At 41.3% G+C, this 13,657-nt stretch overlaps 2 protein-coding genes across 5 annotated transcripts in view; both read right to left on the minus strand.

The window, feature by feature from the left end:
- PIBF1 (progesterone immunomodulatory binding factor 1) overlaps positions 1–13,623 on the minus strand; it is a 135,263-nt gene extending 121,640 nt beyond the window's left edge. For 2 of the 4 annotated variants that reach the window (XM_052705586.1, XM_052705584.1), the window contains exons 1-4: positions 12,997–13,623; positions 11,789–11,889; positions 9,287–9,485; positions 3,153–3,272 (exon numbers count right to left, since the gene is read on the minus strand). In XM_052705586.1, coding sequence (XP_052561546.1) covers positions 3,153–3,272; positions 9,287–9,485; positions 11,789–11,889; positions 12,997–13,248 — 672 coding nt within the window. In that variant the 5' untranslated portion in view covers positions 13,249–13,623. The remainder of the gene's footprint in view (positions 1–3,152; positions 3,273–9,286; positions 9,486–11,788; positions 11,890–12,996) is intronic. The other 2 variants (XM_052705585.1, XM_052705587.1) reach the window with 2 other exon arrangements.
- LOC128092111 (uncharacterized) overlaps positions 1–13,657 on the minus strand; it is a 726,933-nt gene that overhangs the window by 689,540 nt on the left and 23,736 nt on the right. The gene's annotated exons all lie outside the window — the stretch shown is intronic.

The raw sequence follows: 13,657 nt of genomic DNA on the forward strand, positions 1-13,657 counted from the left end.
ATAGGAGCCTCAGTTTTACAACACAGATACATCTAGCGCCAACTGACCCTTTGAATGCAATAGGGTAGTACATTCTTTGAAGGCTATAGAAACATTCTTCCTTCAGATAGGAAACATTATCACCATAAAATTATTAGATTTGTCTAGTAAAACCTGACAGCTAGTAATCCTGATTCAGAGACAAGGTCTTAGAAGAGATCTTTGCCCTACATGCATTCAGCTTTGTCTTTCAGCTAATCAAAGCTTTTAGATAACAGTCAAACTATAAATTTGATTCCAAGCCCTGAAGGCAACACTACAGGAAAAAGAAAAAATATATATATATACACATATATATATATATATATATATATATATATATAAACACAAGAAGAAAGCCCTGATAAAACTATATGAAGACTGAATTCCAGGAAAACATTGTCAAGATACATAGCTAAAATGAAGAAAGCAATACTTAACCTCATAGAGCTGAAAAGAAAAGCACCATTTCCTTCTCAGATTCTCTGAGCCTTGAGAGACAGAGCCAGTAGCAAATTACATCTGTTTGAGTGAAGGTTCTAAGCACTCCGGAAACACAGAACTGAAAATAGTACACATGGCAATACCCACACCAGGAGCTGGTTCTGTTTCTGGGAAGCTCCTGGCAATACAACTCTACACACGGACTTTCTTCTTTAATCTGTACCTCCAAAGGCAGCAGTGATGCTGTAAGTACAGAGCACCAGAAAAGGAGGACTGAAAAAGCCCATACCATACATCTGGTAACAGATCCATCAGCACTGAAATACAAGAACATCACTTCTGCAAGTTCCACTGCCTCCCTCCTAGGACTGCTGACAATGATTCTGGAATCAAAGGAACTGCACAAGCAGCAGCCATGAACAGCGGCAGAACTGCAGAATTTAAAAACAAGAAAGAGGCAAAGATCTTTTGACGCTAGCTGTGTCAAAAGCTATTAAGTATGTTCCAGTGTTCAAGAGCACTTTTTGCACACTTTTCTTCTGCTACCAGTTGTCAGAAGCAGCTTTCCACCCTACTAGGCCTGCCCTACAGATTCAGCAGGCTTTGATTAAGTGCTAACTCAGAGCAGCAACAGGCAGTCAACAAGAGAAATCTCTAACAAAGCTGTGGAATTTTAGTGGTCTTACTGCTCCGCATACCAAGGATTAAATTACTGCTAACAGAGGCTGTACACACTTAAAACCTTCTGCTCCTTCTGTAAAGTGTTTTTGTATACCTAAGAGATACAGGTGCAGGTACATGAAAGGTGACTTTTATCTAATGAAGTCAGAAATAAAAGTTGTTGTATTACAAATGACTTTATGAACTGCCTAGAGACAAAGAACATACGGATTTAACAAGTCTTACAAAAGTAGTTCTTTTATGAGGCTACAATAACAATTCCAGTTTTACAGAAGCAAACGATAGCTGGTGCAGCTGGATTTTTGCACACTGTTAACTGAGAAGTTACAACACCAAGCAACTATACTGAGTTTCCCAGTACTTACTTCTGTGTAAGGCTAGATCTATTGTGCCAGGTAAGCTCGTTTTCTAAGAATAACAGCAACCCCCAAAAACATGGCAGCAAGTCTAGAAAAGATTTAGTGGATCTGAAGACCTGACTTCATGAAAAAAAAAACATTCAGCCACAGCAAGTCTGCAAGTACTTTTCAGAGAAAAGAACTACCCTGTTTTGCTTTCCAACTAAGAGGTAATATGAATGATCATGAGAAGAGGAAAAATACATTCTATGCATCTTTCATGTCTCACATTGCAGTACCATAGACTTAAACTACAGCTCACATCCTTGATGAAATTAAAGCACTACAGACTTTCTGTCACAACACAACATAGCTAATGTGAGGCAATAGTTGACTCATTTGATGAATTTGTTTCATGTTTTCATAGAGTTGGCAGAACAGACTGGACAACTTTGGATTTTGCTTTAGACTTCCTGAATTCTTTTCTGGCTAGATAGAATAGAATTCTTTATTACGTGAAAGTAGAAAAAGAAGGTTGGAAAGCTGAAGTAACACTCGGAATGAAACAATGCTTTATTTCCTGTTGACAAGTTTTCTTGTATTAACATCTGACCTTACCAAAGGAGCTCAAGTGACAAGGCTACTCAAACAGTACATTAATTTGTATCCTGCAAGAGATGTTTATGTAAATTAGGTTCGGTTCACTAGCAATGAGATTCTGAAGCAGTCTCACATTTTGATGTTCCTCTCACCTTATGATCTGAAACAACCTGAGATACCTGCTTACAGCAGTACTCATCATTTGTTTGAAGCTGAGCTTGCTACAAACAAAATACTCTTATGTCCCCAGATATGCTGCACGAGGCCACATTTCATTAAATATCTAAAATATGTCATCTCTATGCAGAATGGACAAAGAGGAGACTTGGTTTTTTTTTTTTTTTTCAGTAAACAATAACAAAGCCTAACTCTACAAATTCTTCAAAATGTATCAAGCCATCCTATCTGAATCCTTGGAAATAAGGTCTCAGAGAAATGGAAATGAGTCCTAAAGACTCGTTCTTATTCACAACTGTACGCTTTGTCCCTGGTGACATTTCAACATCCTGATCTTTTTCCTTACCTTTTCTTCTTTAAAGACATTATTCAGTCTGACTAATTATTTTCCAATATTTCAGCATGATTAAGCAAACAGCGTACAAGCATTTGAATAAAACCACTTCAACTTAACACAGGTAGCATTCTAGTGCCTTCTCAAAAGTGTCAGAAGAAAAATGCAGTAAGCTTTAACATTTGAAAAATGAAGTTGTGGGAAAGGTGGATAGCTCCATCATGTGGATTATAGCAATAGAGAAATGTCTGTATTAAATGAAGGTCTGAACCAAGAAATGTATCAACTATCACGTCAATAAATCCCTGCAACAAAAACTTACATGAATGCCAGTTACATATCAGAAGCCTGAAATTTTCCTATAGAATTAAGCAAGTCAGAGCACAGTAAAAGGCACACTGAATGAAAATGCCCATGCAAATCCCAAGTAACATCATTATTCCGGTCTCAGACATGATCAGAGGTGAACACAAAATAATGCTGAAGCACATAAATGCAACCATTTTGGCATATAATTCATGTTTACAGTTTCTTAATTGAGATGATTAGAGTGCACAGACCTCTGTTAGAGCCTTCAGCTGGGATTTGTATTCGCTTACTTCTTCTGTTAACGTGTCCTTCTTCATCTGTAGATCACCCAGCTCTTTTCTTAAGGAATGGACCACTTCATAGAATCGAATCTAAAAGAACAGGATACATATTCAAAACAAAGACTGGCAAAAATACACATTTCTTTTCAACTGAGGCAGCTCTCAGTAAGGCTGCTTACTAAAAGCTACAGGTCATAGGTGACCACGAGGTCCCACACCCACTTGTGGCAACTCTAGAGCCTTTGACTAGCAATTTACCAGCTTAACTTCTAAGCTCCCTGAACCAAGCTACGTTTTTGTGGGGTGTGAAGCAAAGAAGAGAGATTAGTTTTGCCTTCTGACAGCTCAGTGTACTAAGTCTGCTCCTTCTTCATTAAGGAAAAAGAAAGAGCAAGCGTAGAAGTGGGCACAGCAAACATCCAGGAAAAAAAAACAACAGAGCACCCCCCACACAATATCAACATAACAGGTTGCTCTATGGGTTCAGCTGCTTTACAGAACCATACTACTAGTATGTTTGGGTTTTGTGACATGGATTCTAACTGAAGCAACTGGAAAGCTTTGGTTTCAGCTCCTGTAGAACTACATCTTATCTGAACAAAACTCTTTTAAAAGGATTTTCTAACAACCCGTCCCACATATTCCTCCCTTCACCCATCCCACTCCAGTCACAGGCACAGTCTCATATAAAAAAGAAAATCTCACAGCTATAAAACTTTCCTAAAATGCTTTTACTGAGCAAGAACACTACAAAACAGAGTAATAAAAACACAGTAGTGAAAAACAAAGCATAAAAAAATGAAGAAAGAGCTTTTATGACGTTACGCCCTCGCTCCTACTGTAACCTCCATGTTAACTCAATACTTAAAAGTATTTCTTCTGGGGGGTGAATAGAACACCAAGCATTATTTTCATGCAAAAATTACTGCATTGCTCCTCCCCTCCCATCCCTTGACATTTTGTCTTACATACAATTAAAGAAGAAAAACAAGTGAAAACACACAGATAAAGGAAGCGTTCCACAGCAAGCAAATGCTTCCATGAGGGAAGGCAGGTCTCTGTTCTGCTGCAAGCAGGAGACTATGAGAAGCATCGAAGGCTTTGATATGCCTAAGCTTACTTACATCTTTAATTTTGTTCATACTACAAGCAATACGTTTTTAAAATTACAGTCTAATTTGACTCAGAAAATGGTATTGTAACTTTTTCTTCATATTCTGTGAATTCCAAATGGCAACTACGAATTTTACTTTCATTTACAAGTGAACTAACTATTTTATTAGTTATTTTATTTCTATACCATTTATTTCTATACCAGAAGCTATTTTATTTCTATACCATTATCTTATTTTACAGTTTCATTACTGTTTCATTTTTGGAGTAATCTAGCCCTATAATTTTTAAAGAGTTTTTCTCATGTAAAAGTGAAATCACATTGTGTTGACATGAAACTGAACAGCAGAATTAGTTCTGTGTGTTCTTTCTAACTTCTGACCTACAATAGGCTTCAACTACTTCCTTATAGAAAATGCTTTAGAACTCCACACGCAATGCTGCTCTCTAGCTTAACTGTAGTTAAGTCTTAACTACAGCTACCAACTGACAACAGCTTTCACCTGTCTGGATTATTTAGGAATTAGCCTGATGACAACTAAAGCTGATAACTGAATTTCAATCAAATCCTTTCCCCTCTAAAATTATTCTTCTTGAAAAACAAGCTTTGTTGTCACCAACTGGTAGCCATTTGAAGTAGAAGCACAGAACCATAGAATTGCTCAGGTTGAAAAAGACCTTACCGAGTCCAACCACAGCCTAACCATACTACACTAACTCTAACAACCCTCCACAAAAATCATGTTCCTGACCACTGCATCCAAATGGTTTTTAAACACATCCTGGGATGGTGACTCGACCACCTCCCTGGGGAGCCTATTCCAGTGCTTCACAACCCTTTCTGTAAACAAGTGTTTCCTGATATCCAACCTAAACTTACCTTGGCAAAACCTGAAACCATTTCCTCTCATCTTGTCACCTCTCTCCAGTGAGAAAAGACCAGTCCCGCTCTTGCTGTAAGCAGCTTTCAGCTATCAGAAGAGAGCAATAAGGTCTCCCCTCAGCCTCCTTTTCCCCAGACTAAACAGCCCCAGCTCCTTCAGTTACTCCTCGTAGGGCATATTCTCCACCCCTTCACCAGCCTTATTGCCCCTCTTTGGATCTGCTCCAGCATCTCAGTGTATAGTTGGGCTAGAAACAGCAGGGTGCAAAAGAAGGGAAAATTAGCTTCTGTTAAATGCAGTTATCTGAAAACAGCTGCTTCAGTTAAGAGCATTCTTAAAGAAGAAAGCATGTGAGCTTCAGAGGCAATAATTAAGCAAATGAAAGACACTGGGGAAAAAAAAAAAAAATCAAATATCATTTTTAACAACTGTTTTCCCTTCAGGATTCAGAAGAAAAAAAAAAAAAAAAAAGCATTTACCTATCTTTCTAGTTCATTCTGAACAACTTACTAAACTGAAGAACTGAGACATACCCACAGACTCATTTAAACAAACAAAAAGGCAGCTGAATTTATTTCTACAGGTGTGTGCATAAGATGCTCACAATTTTACACACCGCGTTTTATGGTTCAACTGCCAAGCAAAGCACCAGTTCAGCGGCCTGAAGTACTTCCCATGTTTGTCATAAACTGTTTCTTAAAAAAATCACTCTTGTATGTGATAAAAACCCTAACTTCTTACATACAATCTCACTTTTCACGTCCACATAAATCGAAGTTTTTACAAGTTCTTAACAAAGAAGCAACACTTTTTAAGAGAAAGATGCTTAAATCAACATTTCCACTTTGTCATCATCACTCAGGAGAAACATCGCTCAGTCTTTCTTTTAACGTGTCACTACTGCACCCCTTTGTGGAAGAAAAGAGAAATACACATAGAAATACACATCACACGTTTCAACTCTGGTCAAAAATTCAAAAGATGATCTATACATTAAAAACCTGTACTCCTGCAGTTTGTCCAGCGTACTTGGTTTCACATTAATACAGATACTATATATAAATTTGTTTGCATGCTGATGAATTATATGGCGTAGTTTAATGCTGGTAAACAGTGGGAAAAAAAAAAAAAAAAAAAAGGTTTTCAAGTCTGGAACTTTCTTGCTCAAATTTTCTGTAAGCAGAACTTTTTCTCACCAAGAGAAGTTTACTTAACATAAACAGACTGCTATCTGTCTACGCATAGATCTGCAACCTGAAATTGTATCTGTCTGCTGGTATGTAGCTGATCTCATAGGTCTTTTCCAAACTTGGTGATTCCACGATTTTATAAGCACATCATTCCTCCTTAGGTAAGCAAAGATGAAAACATCTGAAAAACTACGCCTCTCCCCTCAGCATCCTTCCTTTCCTAAACTTTAGAAGTCAATTAGATGCATAGACAGGACACGTAAAACAGCTTTGTAGCCTCCCAGTGCCTGGATCTGCCAAGAAAGCTCAGTGATCGCTTATTCTTAAGTGGCATAGCCAAGTTCACTTGATTCCATTATGAAAAGTTGGGAAAAGCAGCAGAAAGCAGCATCTTACCACAGCGTATCTTTAGAATGTTTTCTTCTGGGGAGGGGAGCAGAGCAGCGTTGGGAAGGGATAAAAACCAGGAGTTCTCCAAAAGAGCAAACTGACACACATATAAGGAGGAAACAGGCTTCAGCAGAACTGTATTAGGTCACAGACAAAGTAGCCAGGTGAATGTCCGAGACAAGGAAAGGTACTGGGACAGAAGAGTGTTACTGACCACTGTCATTTCATGTATTTGAGAACCCTTTCCTGCACTCTAATACAATCTAAGCACACTGATTGTACTGCAACAGCTTTGTTTACAGCAGCTGGCAAGTTATCAGCTCCCGGAGTCTGTTCTGCCCAGCTTTCATGCCTGTCAGTCAACTCCTGAAGTACTGAACCTTTCTGCACACTGGCTTCAAGCAAGCTGACAAGGAACTGAATTTGTGTTTAAAATCTCCTTTGTTGACCATGGCAACACAGAACTCAACAGCAACAAACTACTTCCAGATAGTTATATTGAAGGCTAAAGGGAAAATAGGCAGTAGTAATCTCGTGGGCCTCGACCTCATCATTTTTGCTTTAGCACCTGGAGCCTTGAAGTTTTCCTAGCACTTGCAAAAGTATAAATTTTGGAACTTCTGAAACGGATGCTCCCAAGAATGTCTCCCTTCTGCTAACAGGAATAGGTTTTACTTCACTGTACATACCTATTACTACAACTTCCACCTAGCAACAGGGTCATTCACACAATATTTATACATAACTAATGCACTGAGCTTCTTAGAATTATCATCATTACAGCTTCCTTAATAACTACCTCTATAGATAACTACAATGCTAACACTTTGGCGAATCACGGTTTACATCCCTAAACCCTTTGCGTTCTCAGAAGCAAGCCAGGATGCTCTGAACATGCCAAAAATCTATGAAAGCATTGTACTTTCATTGCAAGCTGAGTTCCACCACTGACTCTATATTGACACATGAGCCAGAATTAACAAACTTTTTAAAATAATGTATTAATGAAAGTATAATTTAAGCTACAGTCTGGCTTCTGGAAACGGCCAGTTGGAAAGCATAACAAAAAAACAAGAGATGTTTTCAGAACTTGTTCTGGCAAGCTGAGTTAAAAATTCCTTCAGCCTGTTGTATTCCAGATCAGTGTGTCATTTACCATCATCTAACTGAACTACCTTATTTGTTTCACCTCCATAAAATCAATCAGCATTTCTATTCAACATGCCATTAAAAGGTTCTCTTCTTTACTCAAATCCAATTAGAATGCATGGATCCAGAAGCACATCATAGAAATACAGAGTTGCTCAGGTTGGAAAAGACCTTAAAGGTCATCGAGTCCAACCACAACCTAATCATACTGCCCTCTCTCTAACAACCCTCCTCTAAATCACGTCCCTGAGCACCACATCCAAACAGTTTTTAAATACATCCAGGGATGGTGACTCAGCCACCTCCCTGGGGAGCCTATTCCAGTGCTTCAGAACCCTTTCTGTAAAGAAGTGTTTCCTGATATCCAACCTAAACTTACCCTGGCACAACTTGAGGCCATTTCCCCTCACCCTGTCACCTGTCACCAGTGTGAAGAGACCAGCCCCGCTCTCGCTGTAAAGCAGCTTTCAGCTATCAGAAGAGAGCAATATCTCCCCTCAGCCTCCTTTTCCCCAGACTAAACAGCCCCAGTTCCTTCAGTCACTCCTCGTAGGACTTATTCTCCAAGCCCTCTACTAGCCTCATTGCCCTTCTTTGGACCTGCTCCAGCACCTCAGTGTCCTTTCTGTACTTACTCCCCTAGTCCTGCTCACTGCACCATTCCTGATACAAGCCAGGATGCCACATCTGCACAGAAGTTTCTCCTTTCTAGTTGGGAAGAATAAGAACAGACAAGTAGTCTGGCTCTGCTATATGTAGGTCCCCTAGATTTTAAATAGAAGAAATTTATAGCTTGGACTGGGTTGAACCTAGCCTACAGTCCTATTTTCCATTTAGCTGCTCACTGCTCCCAGTTGAAGCAGGACAGAGGGAGAACAGGAGGACCAAAAGCAAGAGAACTCAGGGGTCAAGTTTTCTCAACTGTTTAATAAAAAATGGAGGGAGGAGAATTTAAAAGAAAAAAAAAGCAATGCTGAGACGTCACTCATCACCTCCCAGAAGCAGCCAGTCTGAGTGACAGCCACCTTGGAAGCTACCATCCCCCACCTTCCTCCTCTGCCTCCAGTTCCTCCAGTTTGTGTTGCTGAGCATGACACTATCTATATCCCTTTAACCAATACAGGTCAGCTCTCCCAGCTGTGTCCCCTTTCAACCTCATGCCAACCCCTGGCCTTTTTAGAGCCAAAGCAGCAGAAAGACAAAGCCCCAACAACTTACAATTTCCAGCAACAGCCAAAGCCCTGATGTGTTTCAACACTGTTTAGCCACAAAACCAAAACACAGGAAGATATAAAGCTGTCATGAAGAAAGTTAATTCCAACCCAGTCTGACCTTCCACATGGCTGTATTTTAAGCCAATGCCGGACACAATACTCACAGAAACATATTCTGGGATGGAAAGCTGATCTTCAGGCAGAGACTTCAGCTTCTCGTAGCCATCCTCTGTTAATTCCAAGTCACGCAAACTACGACGGATATCTCCAGCCCTCTCCCTTAACTGATGATTTGTTTCCTCCAGTTGCTTTTGTCTCAATAAAATAGTTTCCATTTCTTGTCTCATTAGCGCCTGATGTTTTCTTTAAGATTCATTTGAAAACAGAAGACATGAAGTAGTGAGTAACACGAGTGACAAATACTTACAATACTCTGCCTAGGGAGTAAGTTATGGTCATGTCATAGAAAAATGTAGAGTGACATTAGCTATACTGTGTACATGTGTTAAAATATGTCTGTGTACATGTATATGCACACTCATTTAAAACCAGGAGCTTCATAGCTCAATACACTGTTCAGCAAAATTACGCTGATAACAGCCCAAAGGCACCGACGCCAGCAATGTGACTCTGAGAAGTGACAGTCTCAGCATGTGATGATTTTAATTCCCGTTAGCCTTAATTTGGCAATTTAAAAAGTTAAAAATATGAGAAAACAGTATTTACTTCTACAAAAATTCAAGGAACTGGTAAGCAACCAAATAAAGCCATATTAACTTCAATGTGCATCTCGCTGACCTTCAGAATACACACAGTATGGTCTATTTCACACACATCCCTTCATTTCCACCCCATGTAACATCCAAAGCTGGGGTCCTTTAAAAAAATTTAGCAAGTAACTTAAACAAAAAACTTTGAAACTAAAAAACAAAAACAAAAACTGATAGCATTACAAGACTTTTTTTTTTTCCCCTTAAGAAAACTCCACATTGGTCAAGCAGTCAGAGAAGGACAGTTCCTGTATACAGTGTACCATGCTGTTAAATGGGGATGTCAGGTAATAGACAGCAATGAGATGAAGAAATGAGGAAAGCAGTTCAACCTTTTTGCATCCGTTAAGATTAATTTGTACATTAGCACTTTTTTACTGAGCACTCCTCACTAATTCGCATACAGGCAAACAAAGATATTCCAACCTTGTGCAAACAGGCACACAGAGACATTGCTCTGCTAATGAGATACCCTTATTTGGGAGACTTTACTGTAACTAATCCCAAGTCTAGCTTCACAGCATTAAATCTGTTCCAAACTTATTAAAGAATATGGCTTTGAATTTGTCACATTCTCTAAGCTGGTGTACTTTGTACCTTGATACAGTTAAGTAATGCTGTATTTCACAGACCTATCACAGGTGTTAAAACAATTAATTGACAAAGTAACTTGGGAAAGCCTGCTAGCCAGTCTATTTTCAGCTATATATGAATTCAAAAGTTGCAAAAGAGCAAGGAGAAAGGTAAGATTTTACTTTGTTAACAGAAAGTCATTCTGGGAAAGCATTTCTGACCAACTAGCAATTCTCACTGGAAGTGCTGAACATTATTTTCCCAAGGTACCCAGGCTGCAGTGTCAATCTGCCTGGCGGTAGAGAGGCCCTACAGAGGAATCTGGACAGGCTGGATCACTGGGCTGAAGCCAATGGGATGAGGTTCAACAAGGCCAAACGCCGGGTCCTGCGCTTTGGCTGCAGCAACCCCAGGCAATGCCACAGGCTTGGGGCGGTGTGGCTGGAGGACTGCATAGAGGAAATGGACCTGGGGGTATTGATTGATCCTCGGCTGAACATGAGCCAGCAGTGTGCCCAGGTGGCCAAGAAGGCCAATGGCATCCTGGTTTGCATCAGAAATAAGAGTGGCCAGCAGGAACAGAGAAGCGATTGTCCCCCTGTACTCAGCTCTGGTGAGGCTGCACCTCCAGTACTGTGTCCAGTTTTGGGCCCCACACTGCAACAAAGACTTTGAGGCCCTGGAACGTGTTCAAAGAAGGGCAACAAAGCTGGTGAGGGGTCTGGAGCACAGGCCTTATGAGGAGCGGCTGAGGGAGCTGGGATTGTTCAGTCTGGAGAAGAGAGGCTCATGGGAGACCTCATCGCTCTCTATAACTGCCTGAAGGGAGGTTGTAGTGAGCTGGAGGACGGCCTCTTCTCTCGTGTAACTAGTGACAGAACTAGACAGAATGGCTTCAAGCTGCGCCAGGGGAGATTTAGGCTGCACGTTACGAAATAGAACTTTACTGAAAGAGTGGTCAGGCACTGGAATGGGCTGCCCAGGGAGGTGGTGGAGTCGCTGAACATGGAGGTGTTCAAGAAATGTCTGGACATTGTGTTGAGGGACATGGTTTAGTGAGTGCTATTGGTGATAGGTGGATGGTTGGATTGGATGATCCTGAAGGTCTCTTCCAACCTTGGTGATTTGGTGATTCTGTGATCTTTGTATTCTCAGTTTCAGGGAGAGCTCAACTCAAACTTACTTTAGAATGGAAATTTTACTACAATCTGCCATAGAAATCCCATTTCTTTGGGATGATCACTCATGATCACCACTTTTCATTAACACGAATTCACATTGATTAAGTATTAAAGATGAAGGTTTTTGTGTTACTTGCCATACCTAGCATCTTCTTGCTGCAATGCCAGCTGGCTATCCAGTCGCAAAGACAACAGCTGCTTCTGATGGATTGCATCATTCAGCTTCTCTTCTAGCTCTTCAATCTAAGAAGTATAAATACAAAATGAAGTTACCTTGTTCTTTGTAGAATGTTTTTTTAAAAAAAATCACAAGTAGAGAATGCAATGCCCTAGAAAGTACAGTAACTGAAGATCTCTACAATAACAAAATCTATAATTGCACTAAAGCTTTGCAAAATAAGATATGGAGTTTGCTCTAAAAAACTCAAAATTAAAAAAAAAAAATAGTTCTGGAACTGATGTATTTTGATCACATAGGTACTTGAATTCAACCTTTTTCAAACTATCCTTTAAACTTTGGTCAACAAGCTAAGGAAAGCCACAGCTGTATGGAAGGTTGTAAACACGAACCTCACACAGGCAGGGCAAAGTTTTTACACCTTTCAAAATCCCATGCATCTTTACTGAAACCGTACACAACAACAAGACCTCCTACTATTAATTAGTATGCCAGTATACTTTAGCCACACCTTTGCTATCAAATCAAGAAAGGCTGCTGATGAGGTTTGCTCGCTTTCACTAACTTCTGGTCAAAAGCCCTGTTAAGTTGCTCTCATCAGTGATTAATCATTTTTAATTTCTGAAAAGAAAAAAAAAAAAAAAAAATATTTTTCCTTTGTTTTTGGAAGTGGAAAAACTAAAGAAAACCAGTTTGGTCTGGGCAGCCTGGTCTAGTGACATTGCCCACAGCAGGAGGGCTGAAACTATTGGATCTTTGAGGTTCTTTTCGACCAAGGCCACTCTGATTCTATGATCCCACCTCATCCATTCCTAAGAATGAGGCAGCAGCCAAGTCATTTAAATCTTCCATATCCCTCTTTCCCTCCTTCTGTGATTTAAAACCAATACAAATTAAAGAAGCACAGAATGGACTCTGTTGGAGGGGAAATTAAAGACCACTGATTTCCAAGCCCTGCTGTGGGCAGGGCTGCCCCCCACCAGCTCAGGCTGCCCAAGGCCCATCCAAGCTGGCCTTGAGCACCTCCAGGGATGGGGCACCCACAGCTTCTCAAGAAGCAGCTAACGAGGGTTCCAGCACACAACCCACAGACGTTCTTTTGAGAACTCAGGCTTCTCACTGAAAGCACCAAAAACAGCATTGCGCGACAAAAGACACGTAGCAGCTCTGACCTTGGTCAAGTATTCCACTTTCAGGTTGTCGATCATGAGGTTTTTCTGCGACAGCTCTATCTTCAGCAGCTGCAGGCCGTGCAGCAGCTCCTTGCGCTCGATCAGCTGCCTGGTGACCCGCGCCGCGCCCTCCCGCTCCTCGGAGGAGGACAGCTCGTCAGTGGGGACGGTGGTTTCCAAGCTGATGTCCTCCGACTCCAGGGAGCTGGAGACGTTCGCCTTCCGGCCTTCCCTGGAGCTTTTACGGGACATCTTCTTACGCCGTTTGCTTCTTTAAGTTACGAGCCGCCCTGAAGAGCCAACGGCAGAAATCGAGACCACGAAGGCGTTGCGCCGTGATGGAAACGAACCGAGTGAGACCGCTAAGCGCAATTCCTCACGCTTCGTTCCCCTCCCCTGAAGGAAAACGCTCACGGAAGATCTGAAGAGGGCGCTTTCCTGAGGACTCCTTCCCGAGAGCTGCCCCCGCGGCGGTTCCGGCCGCAGGAAGCGGTAGCGAGGCGCCGCGCTGCCCGCTGGAAGCGCGCCCGGGCGGCTGGCTGACCAACCGACCGTTAACGGCCGGCGGGAGAAAAGCGCTGCCCCGCGCCCGCCCGGATACGGGGAAAAGCCACAGCTGGCGGCGCACGCGCAGGTAGGCGGAGCCGCGAGACGCCATCAC

The sequence above is a fragment of the Tympanuchus pallidicinctus genome, unplaced genomic scaffold (genome assembly GCF_026119805.1).
Source record: "Tympanuchus pallidicinctus isolate F22 unplaced genomic scaffold, pur_lepc_1.0 scaffold6, whole genome shotgun sequence".
NCBI classification, from domain to species: domain Eukaryota; kingdom Metazoa; phylum Chordata; class Aves; order Galliformes; family Phasianidae; genus Tympanuchus; species Tympanuchus pallidicinctus.